The sequence below is a fragment of the Lissotriton vulgaris genome, chromosome 3_1, assembly GCF_964263255.1.
Source record: "Lissotriton vulgaris chromosome 3_1, aLisVul1.2, whole genome shotgun sequence".
NCBI classification, from domain to species: Eukaryota; Metazoa; Chordata; class Amphibia; order Caudata; family Salamandridae; genus Lissotriton; species Lissotriton vulgaris.
Genome location: NC_141689.1, coordinates 62,060,475 through 62,082,220, shown reverse-complemented (window position 1 = coordinate 62,082,220; position 21,746 = coordinate 62,060,475). Strand labels below are relative to the sequence as shown.

At 42.5% G+C, this 21,746-nt stretch overlaps 1 protein-coding gene across 1 annotated transcript in view; it reads right to left on the bottom strand.

Moving 5' to 3' along the window:
* Positions 1 to 248: 248 nt before the first annotated feature.
* The window catches only part of LOC147725954 (uncharacterized), a 62,586-nt gene continuing 41,088 nt past the window's right edge, over positions 249 to 21,746 (bottom strand). Inside the window, exons 3-4 of the mRNA XM_086960079.1 lie at positions 3,590 to 3,770; positions 249 to 640 (exon numbers count right to left, since the gene is read on the bottom strand). Of these exons, the coding sequence (XP_086816205.1) occupies positions 443 to 640; positions 3,590 to 3,770 (379 nt within the window). The 3' untranslated portion in view covers positions 249 to 442. The remainder of the gene's footprint in view (positions 641 to 3,589; positions 3,771 to 21,746) is intronic.

The window sequence follows — 21,746 nt, the reverse complement described above, 5'->3', positions numbered from 1 at the left end:
ACCTGGCTTTTCGAGCAGTAGCAGCACCCCTCCCAACCCCCCTCCCAGCGCCTTGGGACCCTCACGGGTAGGTATTGCGCTTAACAAGTTCAGTGATTGATTGATTGATTGATTATTATTCACAAGCTCTTGAAGGTTCAACCTTCCGAAAGTTAATGCAATAAAACAATGAAATAAATAAACTGACATTATCTTACATAGATGCTTATCTCAAATACATGTTAAAACAGTAAAGAATAGAATACCTGTGAGAATTTAAGATAATTTTTATTTTGCATCAGTTAATCTGGGTACACGTGTTGTAAGCAGTTAATTTCACTTCCAACCATCTCCTTTTGACAATCTGGTTTCCATTGCAGTTGCTTCACTTCAAGGTGACGTGTGGCCACCTGTATGCATGGGTACAAGGCATGCTGCATACACATGGATGTTGTAGGTGTATCTAGGCATCTTCTTGCCTAATTTGGATGTCAAACAAACAGGCCCCCTTCCAAGTGCCCGATATTGTGGTCTCACAACCGAAGATGGTGATGATGTTGGCGCTGTATGGAACATCAACCGTGGCTTTCGTGGCCTTGGCGATTTGACGGACAGCCTTTCCCGGCTCTACTTCAAACTCAGATTTGAGAACGAAATGTGTCTGCAAAACAAAGTGATGGAGCAAAAGTGACCGTCAGTGGAAAGACCTAAACACAGCACATTTCACATCATGGCCTCTGCAGTGCAAGTAGAAACTACTCCATGATCCCCTTTCCTAGGTACCCGAAGAACATTGTTACACAGTCAATTTGTTGATGTGACCAAAGTGAAATCGAGTATTTCAATCATTTTACAAAGCTATTGTTCAATATATATTTTTTAATATTATTATTATTGTTGGAACATAATGCTGTTTTTGCACTTGTGGAAAAACAGCATTTTATCTTTCTATAGTTACGTTATTGTAAAAACTCCTATTGCCTTTTACAAATCATAGGATATGTGATATAAAGTTCTTAGCAAAGGTACTTTGGTAAATTAAAAATTGAAATATCCTTCCTTGCCTTTCCAGTTCTTTCTTACTTGCTGCCTTCCTTGCTGCGTTCCATATTTTCTTCGTTGCAGTTATTTTCTTTCATTTATTCTTTCTTTCTTTTTTTCAGACTCGGGGAGGTAGACATTAGGCGTCTTGCTTTATCATGGAGACTGCGCTTTAGTTCAGATAGTTTTCATTCGGTCGAACAGAGAGCTATCCAACCTCCCCTTCTGGAGGAGTCCAGCAAGGAACCCACAGGGTCTCACTTCTCTTGCACATAAGTCACTTCACCAAAAATCAGACCAGGCTTAACTTAGGGTGCCTTCATGATGTTATAGTGCAAGCAGATACTGGGGGTGAACTCTGGGAATTGTTATCCCTGGAAATCAATAAGGCATTTGATTTGGTTAAATGGCCTTATCTGTTTCAGCTTCTCCCAAGAATGGGATTTGGCCCCTCTTGCATTAATTGGATTAGACTGCTATTGCAGAACCCTTGTACCAGAATAAAGAATAATGTCGGCATGTCCGGGAGTTTCCCTATTGGGAGGAGAACCAGACAGGCATTCATTCTCTTCTCGATGCTCTTCGCCCTTGCAATAGAGCCATTGGTGCACCTCATGAGGATAGATGCCCGAATATGGGGCTGGACGTGAACCACGGGATAGGAAGAACGTATATCCCTATATGCAGATGACATCCTACTTTACCTGACCTGCACGGATCAATAGCTCGCCCAAGTTAGTGAAATATTCCAAATATTTGTAGAGATCTCAGACTTTTCCATTAATTGGGAACAGTCACTCCTGTTTCCCATGGGGGGATGGAGACGAATGGGCCCGATGTTCCTACCAGTATGGGTGGAACACCATACTTGTAAGTTCCTGGGCACATCGATAACTAAAATCGCAGAGTCTCGGATTCGAGCTAATCTTAAACTGCTGCTTCAAAGTCTAGAAAGGGACGTCAGACACTGGGGCACTCTGCCCTGTTGCTGATGGGCAGTGCTGTTGCAGTACGGTCTGCAGAATTGCACTTATAAATTACTGAAGACATTTGTGCTGCACATAGATAAACTTACAGAGAATGCAGCTCTTGGTGGGGGACAACCCTGTATTGCACTACAGACCCTGCAATGAGCAAAATGTGACCGAGGTATTGCATTACCAAACCTGCAGAAATTATGAGGCAGCGCAGGTTGCAGTGATAAATGACTGGGTGTATTTGTAAAGAGAAGATCCAGCAGTGCAGATAGACAGATGGAGAATGGGAGATCATAGCCATATGCATGTGTTGTATGACGGCCGTCTACATGAGCGAGCATGTCTGGCTACAATTACGATGCTGGACACATGGAACAGCCTCTGTAGAGAGATGAAGTGGTACAAGAGACTCAAGCCAGATATGCCCCACTGGGAGGGAATTAGACTGAGATGGATGTCTAGTCTTCAGGGCTTCTCAGGGAGGGACAGAATAGGCCTCTGTACACTGGCCAAGGTATGGGACGCTAATGACACTCTGCTCATCACCTTCCCCAATGATGAGAACACCACCAGAACTAACTTCCCCTCCTGCATGACCAACATGGCCAAATTAGTGACGAAAAACTGCCTGAATCTCAAAAAGAACAAAATTGAGCTCCTGATCTTCAGAAACAAGAGCTCCCCATTTATTATTTTTATTTGTGGGATATGAAAAGCGCACAGCAAACCCCTGCGGGGGTGTTCCTGCGCTGAGGCTAAACTGAAGGTGGCAGAACTAGTAGGGGCAGAAAATGTCAGATAGGACTAGGTGCTCATGGGACTTCTCCAGGTGGCCATCCAAACTAGGACCCACATCCACCCCACAGACCACACCTGAAACTTCAGCATCATCCTAGACGACAAACTGTGACGCATCCTTCTGCCTCATTCTTAGAATGCTTTGCCAGATTTTCAACGGACTCGCCATGCACATGAGACACACATTCACCCAGGCCCTTATAACTTGCAGTCCTGACTACAGCAACACACTCTATGTTAGCATCTCCAACCAGCTCAAGCAATGACTCTAGACCATCCAAAACACAGCTGCTAGACTCTTCTTAGATGTGCCTAGGAGCACTCCCCTCCCTACCTCACTGAGCTACACTGGCCACCCATCCAGAAACGTTGCCAATTCAAACTGATCGCCAACACCTACAAAGAACTCCATATTGCAGAACCGCAATACCTCAGCGGCCAAATTCAAATGTTCCATCCATCTAGAAAGCTACGCTAAACCTCGATCACCTTTCCATGGGTCCTCGCATCTGCAGAAGGACCTAGGAACTAGGAGTTCCGCCTTGCCTACGTTCCAGCACCTGGATATCCTCACGGGTGATAAGTCATGCCATACAAATCGACCTAGCATAACAATGTGTATTGATACAGTGTAATTTTGAGATATGAAATTGTCACTCACGCATTGCAATGCAAGTACTTAGTAGGAGGCAGAATGGAGAAACAAATAGATTATGGCATGAGTTGACTGCAACAAAGTATATCGGTAAGTGGCAAAACCGCAAAAGAAATACACAAAGAGACAAATATCTTACCTCAGTTGTATTAACCCCAGTAAAACTCCAACGATTAGTTGTGGTGGCGGTTGCAGCCATACGGATGCTTCCTCTGCCCACAATGGGGAGACCAGATTCAAAAGTTGTTTCAGCTTCAACACTGAAGTCAAAACCATGTTCATGGGTAAATGAGCTCTCCACACATTCTACCTTATTAACCCTAAAAAGTCAAAGGGAAGCATGGACTTTTAGTTCATGTACAGAGGGCGATTCAGAACTTCAGATGTACGTATTGGAAGGCATAGGGCAAGATATACATTTTACATTTAATTTGATGTCAATTGGGTAGTAGAGAACTTTAGAAAATATACAATGCAAAAACAAGTAGATAACTGATAACATTCCTAAAAGTCTTACACACATTATTGTATACTGTGGGATTGAGACTGACGAACCTGATGGCGGGATAACATTATCCTTCAGTGACATCTCTATAACTTTTCAATCAAATTCTACTCACGAATTCTTTCCATCAGCCAACAACAGCAGCCAGTTGACCCTCATAACCAGAGTCCTGCAATTGACACACGCTGGTTTATCAAGGTGGTCTCAGACTCTGTGAAAGCTCACACAATATGTGAATACCTGATCTACACAAGAGCTTCATTAGGGCTAGGCTAGCAAAGTAAGGCAAGGCCAGGCAAGGGGCCCGGTGCAGCATGCACCTTTGCAATCACCATGGCTTTTCACACTCCTGTAGTTCTCACTCCTATCCCCAAGCCGCTCAGTAGCAAAAATATAAGGCTGAGGATTGGATTTGTGCTGGCATCAGGGGGCACAATCAGGGCTTGAAAAAGCAGCACATTTCCACACACCTGAGGTCAAAATATACAAGAGCCTTTCGGAAGTGATCCGAGATGCTTGTCTCCACAAGACATTGACTCATAACTAGTTCTACTAAGATATGCCCCATGCATCTCTACTAAGAATTCCTGCCCTATAAGATATTCCTACCATCCCTCTGCACTGGTGCACTAGTGCCTGTCAAGCACAAGTGCTGGGACCCTTGCACCATGTTGCAGGGACACCTTCCTGCACAAAATGTATCCTCTGAGGCTTTTTTCTCCTTGTAACGGCTCCTCTGGAAAGGTGCAGCATTTTGAAGAATTCCCAGGGTTACTACTGGTAGTAAATCTGGGCATGCGCCAAAAACCAAGTGTGGATGCGGGAGAAAATTCACACTCCACCCTTGGAATGCCATCCCACTGCAGAGTAATGCCAAGCAGCAACTTGCTCTGCCGTGGGTTACTCCAGATTTACAGTGTCGCGCAGAGCCATGACAGCCGACTCTGCATGGTAAAGCTAATTTCACTTAACCCCTTCAATGCTTGTGACGGAACCATTCCGTCATGCCTCACGGTTCAGCTGTGCGGATGACGGAATGGTTCTGTCACGACCACACCCACGAATGGAATGGAATGTTCAGCACCGGGGGGGAATCGGCGCCGCACGCAAGGTGTTAAGGGCTTGCGCTGCCCTTGCATTACCTTGCGTGATGCAAGGGCTATGCAAGCCCTTAGTGATTCTTAGCCTTGGTATACACCTGTTACAACGCATCTTTTACAACTACATACTGTTACAACGCAACTTTTACAACGCATACCATTACAACGCATTGCGCTGGGGGGCGCTCTAGGATAGGGAATAAGTATAATTTACTATCCAACACCTTCCCTAGTGTCCACGGGGACTGGAGTTAGAATAGTAAATTATACTTACCACTATCCAGCACCTCAAAGCGCTATGCGTTGTAATGGTATGCGTTGTAATGGTCGCGTTGTAATAGTAGGTAGTTGTAACGGTATGCGTTGTAACATGGTACATCCCTTAGCCTTAGTTTCTATTCATGGACAGATTAAATGCATTGATATCACAAGCAGAAGAGGCTGGCACAGGTCACTGATCGTTTGCTCTTCACATCTGCAGGCCTGCAGAGTTTCCAAAAGTTCACAAGGACATAATTACTGGCCAAGTAGTTTACTTACCACTTGGGTTTAGAGAAGAAATCAGGCAAACTAGACTCTGACTAGACTCTGACGAATTTCTAGTAACAAATACGAGACGGTGAGGAGAAATCTTCAGGATTTAAAGGGCACTCTTTCACTTTCACTACCCAGGGCGTATTGGTGAATCGTCCATGCAGTAGGCTTATGTATTTGCATATTCAGGACACACTTGCTTTACCTATTATCCATCTTGATTGTTTTTGAACAATAGACGTTATAGAACTCACCTTTTGGTTAGCTTATTTTAAACTTCAAATTGGTGGGTCCTGAAGGAATTTTGTTTTTTTGGATGTTTCGGGTCCATTCAAAGCGGCAGTTTATGTATTTTGGTTGGGATACTCCCTCAATTTGAAACCCTTTTCAATGCACAAGCCTCTTTTTAGGTATGGCCTAAAGACACAGTTAGCTGTCGTGTTTCCCAAAAATATCATACAAAAACACATACATATATGGGGCTCTCAGTCAATAGTCTTACACCATTGGTCTTTTCATTCTTACACAAAAAAGGTTCCTTTCCAACAGAGGCTCAAATAAAGGTCAATGGACCAGCTTACTCTAGTCATTGAATATCCTCACCTTGAGGGGCTGAATTGTCTACCTAAACCTAAACCTTAGGGTAAACCTAAAAAAGAGTTACCCATGAATAAAACATTTTAGACACACACTCCCCAGTAAATGCTAGTCTGATTTGAAGCCATGCCCCTCACTTTCTGATTGACAAATGGTTGACCACAAATTCAACTTTTTAAACACTTGTTTACCTCAGTGACTGCTAGTCCTATTGTGAAGGACGGTGTCATCAACTATTTCCATAGCACTCAACACATTTATTGTAAGCTGCAATGTTGATTCATCAGTGTCAACCAGCTTTGTACTATCTATTGATCCTTTTCAGAAACAAACACAAGACATTAGAGTGGCAAGATTCTATATGCAAATTTCTCGGTTGCAGCCACACCCCTTTCCATCACTATTGCACTCTTCTGTGACGATCTTTTTTGGCACAATAGAACAACTACAGCTTTCCATTTTCAGTGAGGGCTTCTGTTGGTAGTAGAGTATAACAACTTTTCTATTTACTTTGTACTCTTGAGTGAGGACATCTGCTGGCGGAATTGTGCAACAAGCTTTCATTGCAGTCTTTTCTGAAGACCTCAATTGTTAGTATAGCATAACTGCAGCTTTCAATCTTTATTGTGCTCTTCTGTGGGACCTCTATTAGTAGTATAACACAACTGCAGCTTTCGATCTTTATTGTGCTCTTCTGTGGGACCTCTATTGGTGGTATAGTACAACTGCAGCTTTCAATCTTTATTGTGCTCTTCTGTGGGACCTCTATTGATGGTATAGCACAATTGCAGCTTTCTATTTCTATTGTGCTAGTCTTTGAGCTCTTCTGTTGGTAGTATATCACTACTGCTGCTTTCCATGTTCATGTCCATCTCCCTCTCCATCTCTAATGCATTCTTCTGTGAGGACCTCTATTCATAGTATGCAGCTAATGCAGCAGCTTCTCCATCTCCATTGCATTCTTCTGTGAGGACCTCTCTTGGTAGTATCGAGAAACTGCTGCTTTCCATCTTAATCTGTCTCCATCTCTGTCTCCTTCCACTTCTTCATGACCATCTCCGTTTCAGTCTCCATCTCCATCTCTATTTTACTCTTCTGTGAGGACCTCTCTTGGTAGTAGAGTGCAACACGTTTTCCATCTACATTTTCCAGCAGTTCCGTGAAGACTTCAGTTGGCAGTGTAGTATAAATACACCTAAAAATACTTGCCAACAATAAAACTTTGAGACACTTTTGTCCTCACTGACTGCTAATTCCTAAGTATAGTAGCTTTTCATAAATGATTTTCATAACAAACATTTACATTTAATAAAAGTTGCAGTGTTGACTTGTCACAAATCAATACATTTTGGTATATTTTCTTCTTTTTAAAATAACGAAAGTAGCAAAAGTGGATTGGCACATTTCTAGTTTGAAGCCACACACCTCAGCGACTGACGAATAGTTCCTCACAAACTATACTTTAGGACAATTGTACTCCTCAGGGATTGCTAGTCACTATGTATAGTAAGGTGCCATCAACTATTGCCATAACATTTAAGGCATTTACTGGTAAGTTGCAATATTGACACATCACTACCAACCAACTTTGGTATCATTTTAATCCTTGAGAACAATTAGCACAAGCCATTGGAGTAGTATGAGTGCATATACCATTTGTTTTATTCAATCCACACCACTTCAGCTTTGTGATTAATACTTTTAAGCAACTATATCTCATGTGAGAAAGATCTCAAGTAACAACTTGAGCAACTACAGTGGATTTGAATCCTTTGCGCATATGCCAATACACTGGTGTTGCTGTTATGTATACTCATTGTGTGCAAACATTACAGGATGTTACAGTCCTCCTAGAAAAGTTGTGCAGTTGCCATTTTCCATAGGGGTGCACATCTCAATTCCTAAAAAGAAAGGACAAGTTTAATGGAGGAAGTCTGTTCATGGGAAATCAGAAAAGTGAACGTGCAAAAGTTAACATGTTTGTTTATTGCACTTCTGATAGGAAAACTTGAACCTAGTTGTAAAGCTGTTCTGGACGTATTTTCTCAAGATATCACTGTTGTGTGCCCTTTGCGTAACTTGTGCTTCCAAAGTGTAATTTGAAAGCAAGGAAGGGCTATGAAGCCATTATGCTTTCTAGGAGGACTTCTATTGGCAGTATAGTGCAAAAGCTTTCCTTCGCCATTGTAGTCTTCTCTTAGAATCTCTAATCTTCATCGGGAAAAAGTACGGCTTGCCTTTTACATCTTTAGATTAAATGGAGACCCATCTCCTAGTCCACCGATGACAAAAGCACCTAAGAGATTTCTTCTGAAGTGCAAAGCAAAAATATTGCTTTGCACAATCTTCAAAATAGTCTTATTCGATTATTAACCTCTTGGCTGCTAGGCGTTTTCCCGCTGTGTGCTGGAAAATGCCATTTTAGTGGCACCATGACGAGCTCAGCTCGTCATCAGCACACGACACCCGTGGGTGATGACGAGCTGAGCTCGTCATCAGCATCGAAAGGGTTAAAAACAATCATAAAAGCATCAGATGCAACAAATAATAACATTGTACAAGTTGACAAACTTTAAAAGAAATATAAAAATTCGATTTTGCACAGCTTTTTCTTTTTTTTAGAAAACTTTCAACACTATTACAACAAAATTAATTTACAGAGCCGGTTTGTACGGTTTTAAACCATAAAGTTTAAGAATCGGTTTTAAAAATGCCCTTGTGAAAGGTTTATAAAAAGAGCAGAAAAAGACACAAATGCTTTAGCATTTGCACTAAAGTCTCATCGCAGGGACAAATTAAGAAGGAAGCAGTATCATATTTCCCAAGCAAAGATTAATATGTTATATGCCCCCGCTGAAATGTTAACAAGAACTGCCTTCCCCAGGGATTTTTAGTCCAGGCCAAATACAGTTCCAGGGTTAATGATGTTTCAACAGTAGCATAGTTCCCCAATCCCTGCTGTTACCGGGATAATTCAAAACAGGACAGAAATAGCTTTTTTACCTGAACAATATATGTCTTAGTTAGCCTGTGAGGCAAGGTAAACAAGTCATGGCTGCTGATGGCTTTGGTGGAAGCTTTGATGTGCTTGAACCAAGGATTCAGATATATCTTATCCTAGGCCAAACAATGTCAGAGAATGGCTCGTTAAAGCAAATACATTTGTTTGCCCAGACATAAACCCATAGCAACAGAGGAGCAGCTTTAATTAAATCTATTTGCAGAGCAAGCCGACCAAATAGTAAGTGAGTCAAAAATAATTCAGAATTATGAGAAATGATTAACCGTCTCAATACATTTCCCCTTGATTCTGAAAATTCCTGTTTTACTGTTTGGGTCCATAAACCATGAGCTTAATTTTTGAAGTGTTAATCTCAAGATATACATTTTCCATTAGTGACATAAAACTTTCAACTAAAGTTCTCAGTCCGTTAGATGTATTAGAAAGCAAGACGTAATTGTCTGCATTAAGCAAGGCAGGCACAAGGACAGAATTAAACTTTGACAGGTCTTTTCTAGAGCTTTGCAATCAAGTATTTAACCTTTTATACAATAGAAACAAAATTGGATCAAGGACACAGCCATGTTGAGCACCCCACTGTAACACAAAAGGTCAAGGGCAATCTCCGGCTGGACCAAACCTTACTGAGGCACTGACCCCGCAGTGACGTCAACTAGATTTTGGTTTGACCTAATTCTAACACAAATAGTTTGTGTACACTTAAACTTCTTCGTAGGTATATTAAGAAGGCCTTTGAACATCTGTACAAGAGCTAGGTACACCGCACAAAATGTTATTTGTTGTTGTCTGTTTGGCGACAGCTCTGGGTGGGTAGAATCAACAATGGTAGCCGGAGCAGAGCCCAGGCACAGAACAAATGGGCCCGTTCATTATATAAACTGCACCAAGCCCTTGTTTAGAGAGAGGAGCATGTTGATGGGTTGTCAAGGTCACCCCATGTAGAAATTCTGGCCCAGCTGAGTCTATCACTATCCTGAGAATGACATTGTGCCGTACACCAAGACTGGCCATCAGATGACATACACCCACAGACAAATGAGGAGTTAGACCACTCTAAGGTATTCTGGGAGACCTGCACACCCTAGGCTTCATTGGATAGGCAGCGCTAGGTAGGAGTACAATTATAAGTATTAATATAATTAAATGAAAATGCACAAAGGTTGAATGATTAATCCTGTTCATCATTCTTGTAACACTGGTAATATTGTTTTGCTTCATTCTATTAATCATTGCAGCACACATATTTTACACAAAAGTCCAGTTGCTTCAATAAACATTTGAAGTGCCAATGTGTGCATTTCTTGTGTCTCCATTTGGGCATGCCTGAGTTAACAACGAAAGGGTGGGTCGGTTTCCCCTATTTCCCTGAGGACTCAGGGTTGTCATGTTCTAAAGCTGCAGACACCATCCGGTACCTTGTAAGGCTTAGAGGTCCAAATGCTGCACTGTGAGCAAGCCCGGAATTAGGTCATCATGTTCTGATGGTGTGCTCAGACTCAGTCCCACATAGTTTTGACAATTAAGTTGCCCAAATGCACAGCCTTACTGAAATACTAGGAACCGGATGACAAGGTATCACCAAAGTTTTAGGTCACTTAACCAGAGACGTTTGTTGTGTAAGGGAAAAATCCTCCTCAGCAAAATAGGGCACCCTTATTTCTGCCTGTACGTTGTTCAAGCTTAAACCTTTCAAAGGATCACCTCTCTATAGTCACCCTCTCTGAATTCCACATATTCAAAGACTAATCCAGTTCTAGTAGACATACTACTAAACTGCAGACATGTAGTAACACAGATGTTGCAAAACATGGGCTCCCACTAGCAGGAGGGGATGTTACCTTCATGGTAGAGCCATCTGAAGAGTATAAAACAGAGGTATTCTATTCATGGGTAACATTTCCGGTAGCTGATGCCAACACAGGAAACTTTCACGCATACACTATAGCAGTAGTGCCGAGCAATTACAGACCATATACAATTTTTGAAAAAGCACTAATGTATCAGGAACACATAAACTGGTTTCAAGGTACTCTTCCATATTCATTAGCTATTGTTGGACTGGGTCCTGTGCGCAATGACAGGGCAACATGGCCAGTCTTAGCCGGCTACACACAATATCCTTAATTAGCAACCCACACAGCAGCAGATCTACTATACTTTACAACACTCCTCTGACTTCAAAGTAAACAAGGAAGAAAAGCTTCCATAACAAAAGCCTCAATTTAAAAAGAAGAAAGAGGCTGGAATCTTACATAAACATGCCACACATATTGAGGACTCTGCTTCTGAACAAGGAGTGGGCTCTAACTCTGCCAGACAGCATGGCAGATGTCACAATAGTTCACCTGAATCTTCAAGAGTTTCTGTTGGTAAGAGCAACTAATGAGTTTGTTCAGGTGGAAACACTAGATTAGAGAGTTTGTTTTTCAGGCAGAGTATATGAATTTACAACTCCAAATAGCAGGTTATATAACTTGCACCATTAACGTTCTCTTTTGGGAGAACCAAACATTTGGTTATGACATTCTCTAGGCTGAAGAAAATTGCCCACCAGATTTTGGACAAAATGTCCTACAAGGAGAAACCATGCCTCCCTTTACAGTTGTGTATTTGTTGATAAACAGATTTAGATTAAGACATTGTTCTAATCATCTTACACAATTAATGCAATATCCCTGGGATTGCTATTGAACGCCTTCCACAACCTGATCTTAGCCACACTGCAGTCCTTAGTGAACCACCCATGTTTACATTTCTTATGAGCTTATACTGGACTCAGAATACAGTTTTTCATTTTATCGTTCAGTGTTACAACAGTTTCAATGATCAAATCACTTGGCTGACGTACATATAAAAGGTAAATCATAGCAAACTTGGAATGCACCATGTTGGTCAGCAAGGAACGGATGTCCACACTACGCCATCTAATCCTAAACCCTCCCATCAGCCATTGTTAGGTTGGTTGAACCCCTTGCTGGGATAGGATTAGCAGGAATGGGGAAAAAGAAAACCAGTTCAGTAGCATTATGATAACTATAGGCAGTGTGTACGACAGAAAGTGATTGCACATATTCACCTATTAGGGGAAGACAAAAACATAGTTAATTATCATGCTTCTCTGTCATCCAATAAAGGTAATAGGCTGGAAACCGGTATCACCAAATAACTCTATGGCATGGGCATTAACCCTCCCATTAGAATATTTAATCCACCTAACAAAAGGAAGGACCTACCCCTTCAACACTGTACAACAGTAAATAAAGCATCTACATTGGGACCAATGTCTGTTGAAAAACAGCACTGTAGAAATTAATAATAAAAAAAATTACATTTGACTGAAAAGAAATGTTATTAAATCAGAATGCCAGGAAGGGTGATGGGTACAGGAGCAATATCATAATCACTAGATACACAGCCAAATGGTTAGCATACCACCCTAGCCCTGCCAATTCCAACCTGTGAGCAGAGATGCAGAAGCTCTGAAATCAATCCCAAGCTAATATTTCCAGTAGCCAGGTTTCTTGTGACAGTTTGGCTGGAGAGACTGAGGTGATGGTGGTGCCCATATTGGTACTCCCCAGAAGAGGGATTTTCTCTAAGAGGTTGTCCTGCACAACCTGCAAAAAGACACCCACTATAGATCCCTGGGACCATTCGTGTAAATCCAATTCATACAGATCTGTTAAAGGTATACAACGCTTACAACGCGCGCGTTACCACGACCTACTATTACCACGCGGTTGTAACAACGAAAGTTGTTACAACGCATTGCGCTGGGGGGCGCTCGAGGATAGTAAATCATTTAATTTACTATCCCAACACCTTCCCTGCTATCCACGGGGACTGGTGTTGGAATAGTAATTTAAATGTTTTAAATTAGCGCCCCCTCAACGCAAGTCGTTGTAACAACTTGCGTTGTTACAACCGCGTTGTAATGGTAGGTCGTTGTAACGCACGCGTTGTAACGACATATATCCCTGTTAAAGGTTCAAACAATTGTTACCAAAATGCAGCCCCCCGCCCTGGAGTGCTCAGACTGGTAATGGTTCAGAAAAGGGGCTGGTAATGGGCCATGATTAACTGGAGCTTGCCTCAGTGGTGTAACAAAACTTGGGGGCTCCCCCAGCCCACCACCTACCACGTCGGTCCTAGACCCAGTCAGTGTACCGTGCTGTGGGGGCCACCTGGAGTTCGGGCCACCCACACCCTCAGGTGGTGCAGGGGCTTATGTTACGCCACTGGTTTGCCTGGGGTATAGATGTCTACAGAAGAAACCAAGGGGCATGAGTATGATGCTCTCCTTCTCATTCACTTACAGAGGTTGCTGAGGAAGTACACGCCTAGCTATTCCTGGATATCTGAAATTAAGATTAACAGAGTTGCCCTGAACCCGTTTGATAAGAGACCAATCCAATCAACTCTCCACACAAAGAGAATACTGTCATAATCCCGGCTAACCTTGTGTTTAAGTAGCGAAGTTGTCTCAAGTGGCGTACCAGCTAGCTCCAGCAGGTTGGCCATAATCAAAATGAATAGGCAGCTTTCATTCAGGTGGACCAAAGTGAAAGTGAATATTATTAGACCCACCAGCACAAGGAGATACTGGATTGGATTGCCCTGGTTTGTGAGATGGTACAGCTGGAACACAGGTTGGATTGCAGTAGGATAATGACCTTGTAGGAGTTGTATGGGTAGTGCCAGATGACAAGGCAATAACGACTGGAGGTTTGCTGGGCACAGTGACTGGTGTACCTAAAAGTGGCTGTGCTGCTAATGGTAAGAGCACAGAGCAAGTTGGAGTGGCTGATGGTTGGATACACTTTGAAAGTAAAAAAATGTCAGTTTCTAGAAACTCAATATTTATAACGCAAGGGGTGATACTTGCATTATAATTTTAACATATCACTTAAAATATCCTAGGAGTCATCACTTAACCTGCCTAAGGGTTTCAGGGCCAATGTTGATGAGGAAACAAGATTAATGAGGGAAGAAGCTCTGGGTAATAGGAAGCACACTTAGTCCTCCTTTTGCCTGTGGCTGACGGCTTGCCAGGGTGTGCCCTTATAAGTCCCGCAGGCTCTTGGGCAGAATTCCTATTCACACAGGTGGAATCTATTAGAACAGATTTCGGCCAAGGTAGAAAACGGGGAGAGGCAGATTGCCTATATCTAGTGAGAGGCATCTCTCTGCCAGGTCAATATCTTCACTAATAACTCCAACTGCATGGGCTAAGAATGTGTGCAAGATTAGTGTGTACGGTCCCGTCCCACCCTTGGAGCTGGCAGCTTTCTGCTTCTCCGTACCTCCCCTTTAAATATAGGCAGACCCTAGTAGTAGGCGTCAATAATTAGAACAAAGTAAATGTATCTCTGGAGGCGCAGAATCAAGTAGGCCTTGTGCAAGTTATATATCGCCACCTAAATGACCAATCACAAAAAGAAAGCAGAAAAACCAAAAAGGACCAATCAAACAATACCTTGGAAATGCATGAAAGCTGCGATCAAAAAACCAAGAAGGATGTGGATTTGTGAAACTCACATTTATCTCAATTGAGTGTGAGGCTGGCTTCTAGGAGAGCATGACACACTAAATTCAGGGATTTTTCATGTTCCTTGAGGGTGTCACCGAACACCAGGATGTCATCACTGTAATTGAATGAGTGGGGAATGTGATGAATGACTCGCCTCACTGCTTCTTGGAATATTTCTGCGGCTGATGATATCCCAAAGTTGAGGCGTTGGTATCAGAAGAGGCCTTGAGTTGAGAATGTGGTCATGTAGCGGGATCTCTCATGAAGCTCGAGCTGATGATGTCCTTTGTTTCAATACAATTTAGAAAAGACTATCGCCCCATTAAGCCGGGTAATCATGTCGCTAATGTGGGTGCCTGGATGCCGTTCTCCTTCTATTGCCCTGTTTGGGGCTCTCATATCCACGCAGATGTGCACTTTGTTGTTTGACCCCCGTTTGGGTACGACCACCACTGGTGATTCCCAAGGAGTTGGTCCAGTTGACCTCTCAATGATGGCAGCTCGTAATAGATCTTGTAACATTTCATCTACAGCTTGTTGAAGGTGAAATGGCACTTTGCGGTGATGTTGGGCCACGGGTGTTACCTGTCCATTGATGTCTAACTCGACTTTAAAGAGGGGTACATTTTCTAGTACGGTAAATAGTTTTGGAAATTTTCTGATTATGTCTGGTGAGTCATCTAATTTGTATAGTATCTCTACAAGGTTTAGGCATTCTGCGGTGGGCAAGCTTAGAAGGCAATCAGCTGCTTCAGGTCCTTCTATGACATGGATTTGGGAATAGACCGCTAAGTCTTTGTATGTCAAAGATGTGCAAAATTATCCTACGCTTGGTAGGGGTTCTTAGGGTATCTGGGTGAAGATGCGCACAGCAGCCTTCTGCAGTTTGGGTTTTGGGTTAATTTATTTGTATTCAGTGGCATATATGTAGTTGAGGGATGCTCCAGTGTCAAGTACAAATTGTTCCGGGTGGTTTCCCATTTTAATGTGCAGCCTTTGATATTTCTTTAGTCTGTCGGGGTCAGCCACCATGCACACATATTTATCACTGTCCTGAGAGATGGGAGTGAGGGATGATGACTCCCTCGATGACGAGCGTCAAGATTGGTGCATGAGATGGGATTGTACGCTGGATCTTGATGAGCTGGTTGAGTGTTCTCGCCTGTCACATTCTGCTTTCACATTGTGGTGAGATACAAAGTTCTTTTGGTGTTGTGCTAATTCCTTGCGAGATGCTCTGCGCACCAGTTCAAAGTGATTTTCTTTTCTACAGCAGTAACATTGCTGCCCCATGGCAGGGCAGGGGCCCGCAGGAGGGTATTTTTGACCACAGCAGTAGCATTCTAGTTTTTGGCTGCTTCCATTCCTGGTCCTACTGTGTGTCTGGCTTGTGGGCTTGGAAGTTCGTCTTTGAACTGACTGATGTCTTGTTTTCATCTGAGACTGAAGTCAGAATGCTTGTTTGCTTTTTTCTGTTTTTCCTGCTTCTATCTTCTTGGCATGTTCTTTGGCCTTATCATTGAGCCTTGCCAGTTCTTCTATGTTGTCTAGTGAGTAATGTTAATTCAGTAAATTACGGCGTGGTGATTCTGACTGCCATCCCTCTATGATTCTTAGACTAAGGGCATCTTCCCTGGTGAAGTTGTCAAATTTGCAGTATCGGGCTAGGCATTTGAGACTTGTGATAAAGTCGCCCATCAATTCGTCCTTTTCTTGGGATGCCAGATTGAAGGTATAGTTTTCATAGTAGGTTGCATTTGTGGAGACATTTTCTGTTTAGTATAGCTCTCATGTCCTGATATGAGGTAGACATGGCGACTGGCAGTTCTTTGATGAGTGGACCAATGTCTTTGCCAATCAGATTGCGCAGGGCGAAGAGTTACTGGTCGGGTCGGTGATTCGGGACCCCTTAAAAAAGTCTTTGAAGCCATCCAGCCAGCCTGGCCATAGAGGACCCATCCCTCTGCCAGATGTGAGAACCAGAGGCTCTGGGGGGCATATGAAAGACATGGCTAGCATCACTGGTCCTAGTCATGTTATGTTATTTTAATTTACTACACGCTCGAATTACCCCCAGAGGGGTATCTCGGTACGGGGCGGGATGATGGACAACGGGCAAAGCAGGCAGTTCTTAAAATAAGTAGGCCAAATTAGGAGCAAGGTGTAACAGTACTCTGGGTGGGGAGACATCTATTGGAGAGCCCGATTTTACAGACATCAGAAGATTGTGAGTGATTTCTGGAGAGATATACTTCAAATTTGTATATGTTGATAGTGACATTAGGGAAAGGAGCAGGGGCTTCTAGGCTCTCCTCCGACTGGACAGCGATGGTGGGGAACTTTTGGTAAATCGCTTTGATTTTTCCTTCAAAGTGGTTGGCCAAAGCATTCCACAGAGATTGCGATGGGTTTAGTACCAGGGAGCAAGCCGCTGGATTTGAGAAGGATTTGAGTATTTTAAAAAGAGTTTTGGAATAGTTCCTCTCCTCATCTATTTGCTTCCCTAGGTAAGCTTTACGAGCATTCTTGATGTTATGATGGTACGTTGTTAGAGCCAATTTATAGGTATTTGTGTCCCCAAGAAGATAGGTCAGATGCCATCTCCTTTCAAGTCTTTTGCAGGAAGCTTTCTCGGACTTTAAATCTAAAGAGTACCAGGGTGCGTGAGGTCTGTGTGGACTCTTTTTAAAGTGTTAAGAGGGGCTATTTTATCAAATACAGAGTTCAGAGCCCTATTAAAATTACAAAGTGCTAGGTCTACATCTGCATGTTCAAAGTTAAAGGGAGGCAGTTTTTCCTTGGACCAGGTGAGTGTGTTAATTTTCTGCCATTGTCAGGAGGGATTATTTTGGTAGGTAAGTGCTTGGCATTTCGACTTGTAGAAGGGGATACGAAAACCAATAAGTGAATGATCGGTCCAAAGTACAGGTTTAGGTGGGTCACAACTGAGTTTTGGAGTGTTCGTAAAAATTAAGTTCAGGGCATGGCCTGCAGTATGGGTTGGTCCTGAAACTAGTTGACGTAATCCCAATGTTTCTAAATCGGATAGTAGGTGGTAAGTTTCTACCTTCAGGTGGTCTTCCCCTTGGTAGGTGAAATCACCCAACAAGAGAAAATGTTCAGTTTAAAGTACATTGGGGGCTATAAATTCAATTAAGCGTTGGCTGAAATCCCTTTTTGGGGCGGGCGGGTGTTAGACTAGAATGCCTTTCCAGCAGAGGTTAGGGGAAAAGTCAAGTCCCAATTCCATCATTATTATTAATTTGTTTTCATTGGAGAGTTTCATATAGTACTCGCTGGACCTGAAGGCATCAGAACACTGTACGAGACAAGTAATATGCAGATTTAAGATTGACATAAGCCCCCAGAGCCCAGCAAACACCCCATGCTGTGGGACAGACAAAGCGCTTTGAGCACCTGTGTGCTGCGGGACAGGCAAAGCGCTTTTAGCACCCCCATGCTGCGGGACAGGTGAAGCGCTTTTGAAGTGTGATGTGGTATGATCTCCAGAGAACACAAAGCGGGATTATGGACCTTGCAGTTCCTTCAGGCCACAGAGTACAACAAACACCCCTTGTATATGCAATCAATGAATAAGATAAACAAAGATGTGATGGCAGAATCTGCTTTTTTAGGTATAAAATAGCTCCTTATGCCTTCCACAACAAACAAAAGGACACACCTAAGCCAATAGAGAGGTTTAAGACCCCCAACATTACTATCAGGACATATGTGTCCCACCAGTGTTTATACAGCAACCATTCCAAAAGAAAATGAGCATTGGTAACGTTAGGAAAGTGGAGACCCTATGCCAGATCTATTGGCTTTGCCAATGCTTGTCCTGTTAAGTTGCAGAACCTTCATGACAGCATCCCAAGCACTGGATGATGGCTTAGACTCCATCTTTCAGAACTGAACTAACATTTTAAGATGCAAGGTTCATGTGTAAGAACCTTGCCAAAAGGACCTGTAACTGAGGCGTCGATTTAGAGTTTGTGGGACGGGTTACTGCATCACAGACAAGGAGGAGACTGCATCACAGACAAGGAGGAGATCCTCTCCGCCTTGGAGTATATAACATAATGTGTATTTGTAAGGTGCACATTCACCCAAGAGTATCCTGCCGCTGAATCACAGATGTTTATTGTTACAAAACTCAATTGTACTCATTTGTTTCCCTTCGGGATTTTATATGGCGCGAACATGACCCAAAGGTATCAGAGCGCTTTACATTGGCACCAGTTGCATTACAGATAGACACATTCATTTTTTTAGGCACGGGGAGGTTAAGTGATTTGCTCAGAATCACAGGATGTTGATCGTCCCTTGCCGACACTCAAACCTGGTTCCCCAGCATTGAGGTCGACCGCTCTAGCCATTAGGCTACATCCTCTCATTTTATCGACCTCAGAGGGATGAAAGGCTGAGTGGACCTTTGGCCATGAGCCTGAACACAGGTCCCTACAGAGAACGCATTATTCCACTAGGCGACCAAACCCAGCTCTTTTTTTCTTTTTCTTCTCACGTCCTCATTACGCAACAGTTAAAGTCAGGAGTTTTCAGGGACCATTCTCAACTTCGTGGCGCCCCTAGAGAAAGAGACCCCTTACATCCATGTACTTATAAGGGGGAGGCTTGATTAAGTATGGTAGGTTGAGCTAGCCATCATTGCTACTCTTGCAAGCCTTCCTCGACGTTGTTGCGATAGCGTAATCATTGGACAGTTCAAAGAGGAAGTAAAGGGAAAACCAGGAATGTTACCATCATGTTACATGCACTTTTTATCTATACCACTTCACTTAATTCACCTCTTATGGTGTTCTTCCCACAAGTCCCAGAATTTATATTTTTTAGAGGCGTATTTCTTATTTTTATCTAGATTAAACACTCTCAAGACTGAGGCCAACCATTCGTTATGAGTAGGGGGAACAGGAGTTATCCATTTTACACAAATCTCCCTCCTTGCCAGAAGGATCAGAATGAAAAGTAAGTTCTCTTGAGCTTCAGAAAAAGGTCTTCCTACATTAGTTCTTGAAATTGAGACCCCAAAAATAACTAGGTCCATACTTACAGAAAGTTGTCTTCCAAATACCCCTTCTAAAGTAGTACCCACTTCTTTCCAAAAGGCGTCCAGGCTGGGACAACGCCAGAACATATGTAGGTCATCAGCCATCTGTAATTGACACTTTGGGCAGCTCTTCACTGTGGCCCCGTTAAATTTGGATAATCTTTTCGGTGTCCAGTAGGCTCTGTGTACAGTGAGCAAATGATTTCTTTTAAGAGCAGCAGAAGTTACAATTGACCAGCATATGCTCATAGATACTTGCCATGCATTGCTTGTATCCAGCGTCGGCAGGTCTTTTCCCCAGGTACTTTCTGGAATTCGGAAGTCGTCCTCCCCAGCCGAGATTAAGGCCCAGTACCAGAAGGAAGTTTCTTTCCGGAATGGTTTAGGCGTCTGCATCTTTATCTCCAGGGCGGTGTTTCCTTTTCTAGTTTCTTTGAGGGATTTACTCCAACTCAGTAGTTGATAATATTTAAATTTCGAAAGAGTGGAGTTCGTGCATTGAGATAATATATCCCAATCGAGCAGTTTGTTTTGAAACAGAAGCTGACCCCATTCCGTTATTCCTGCTGATCTTAGCTGTGTTGCTAATCTGTCCTTAAGGCAGTCTGGTGTGGTCTGAGAATCCCTGATCGGGGCCTTATCACTATAAAAGGGAATATCCATTGTAGATCTAATACAGTACCATATTCTAGCGGCTGATTTGAGGACCTTTAGTTTAATTTTTTTAAAGAACTTCGGATGACCAAATTTGTAGAGAAAGTGACTGGTATTGTTTGTTAAAATGCGTAATAGTGGATAATTTTCATAAGGACCCAACAACACTCTACTACTTTTAAATTGGAAGGCCCTGCAGTATTCTAATAGGTCTGGGCTTGCTATTCCCCCTTGCTCTTTAGATCTTCTTAATTTACGCCATGCAATTCTTGGTTTTTTAGAAGACCATATGAAACTAGATAGGTCTCCCTGCATCTTTTTTATCTTTTCTCTGTTGAACTCTAACGGGATCGCGTTAAAAATAAAGGTGAATTCTGGTAAGATTGCCATTTTTATGATGTTCGATTTACCCAGGAATGTTAAGGGCAGCGCTCTCCAGACTTTCAGTAATTTTTTAACTTCAATCTCTACCCTATGAAAGTTTATTTGGGTAATTTTATCAATCTCCTTTACCAGATCAATATCCAGGTATCTTATTTTTTCTTTACTAAAGGGGGATACGAAATTTTCATTCCAGCTTACAGTTTCAGTTTTTGTCTGGTTTATCTGATAACCAGATATCCTCCCAAAGATTATCGAGGTCTCTTCTGTTGTTTTAAGAGCCTCTTCTAGGTCTGAAGTAAAGATCATGAGATCGTCCGCGTATAAAGCAACTTTCTTGTGCCACCCTTGATAGGAAAATGCGGAGATTGAAGGGAGATTCCTAAGATGTTCTGCAATAGGCTCAATATAGAAGTTAAAAAGTAGGGGGGAGAGAGGGCATCCCTGGCGTGTACCTCTACCTATCTGGATGTTGTTAGTTAAGTGACCGTTAATTAGTATTTTGGCTCTGGGCGAGTTGTAAATATTTTCCACAGCTTTTATGATGTTGTCCCCCAGATTAAACTTTTTTAATACTTCACTTAGGTAGGACCAATTTACCCTATCAAATGCTTTAGCAGCGTCAATCGTAATTATTGATAGTGGGATTTTCTCTACAATAGCGATATCAATTACTGCAATTAACTCATGTGTGAGGTCCTGAAGATGCCTTCCTGCCATGAAGCCCTTTTGATTAGAGTTTATTAATGTTCCCGCTATTTTCCCTAATCTCTTTGTCAGGATTTGAGTAAAAATCTTATAGTCGCAATTTAGGATGGATATTGGGCGATAGGATTCGCATTTCTTTGGATTTTTACCTGGTTTAAGTATAATAGAGATTGTGGCATCATTCCATGACTCCGGAA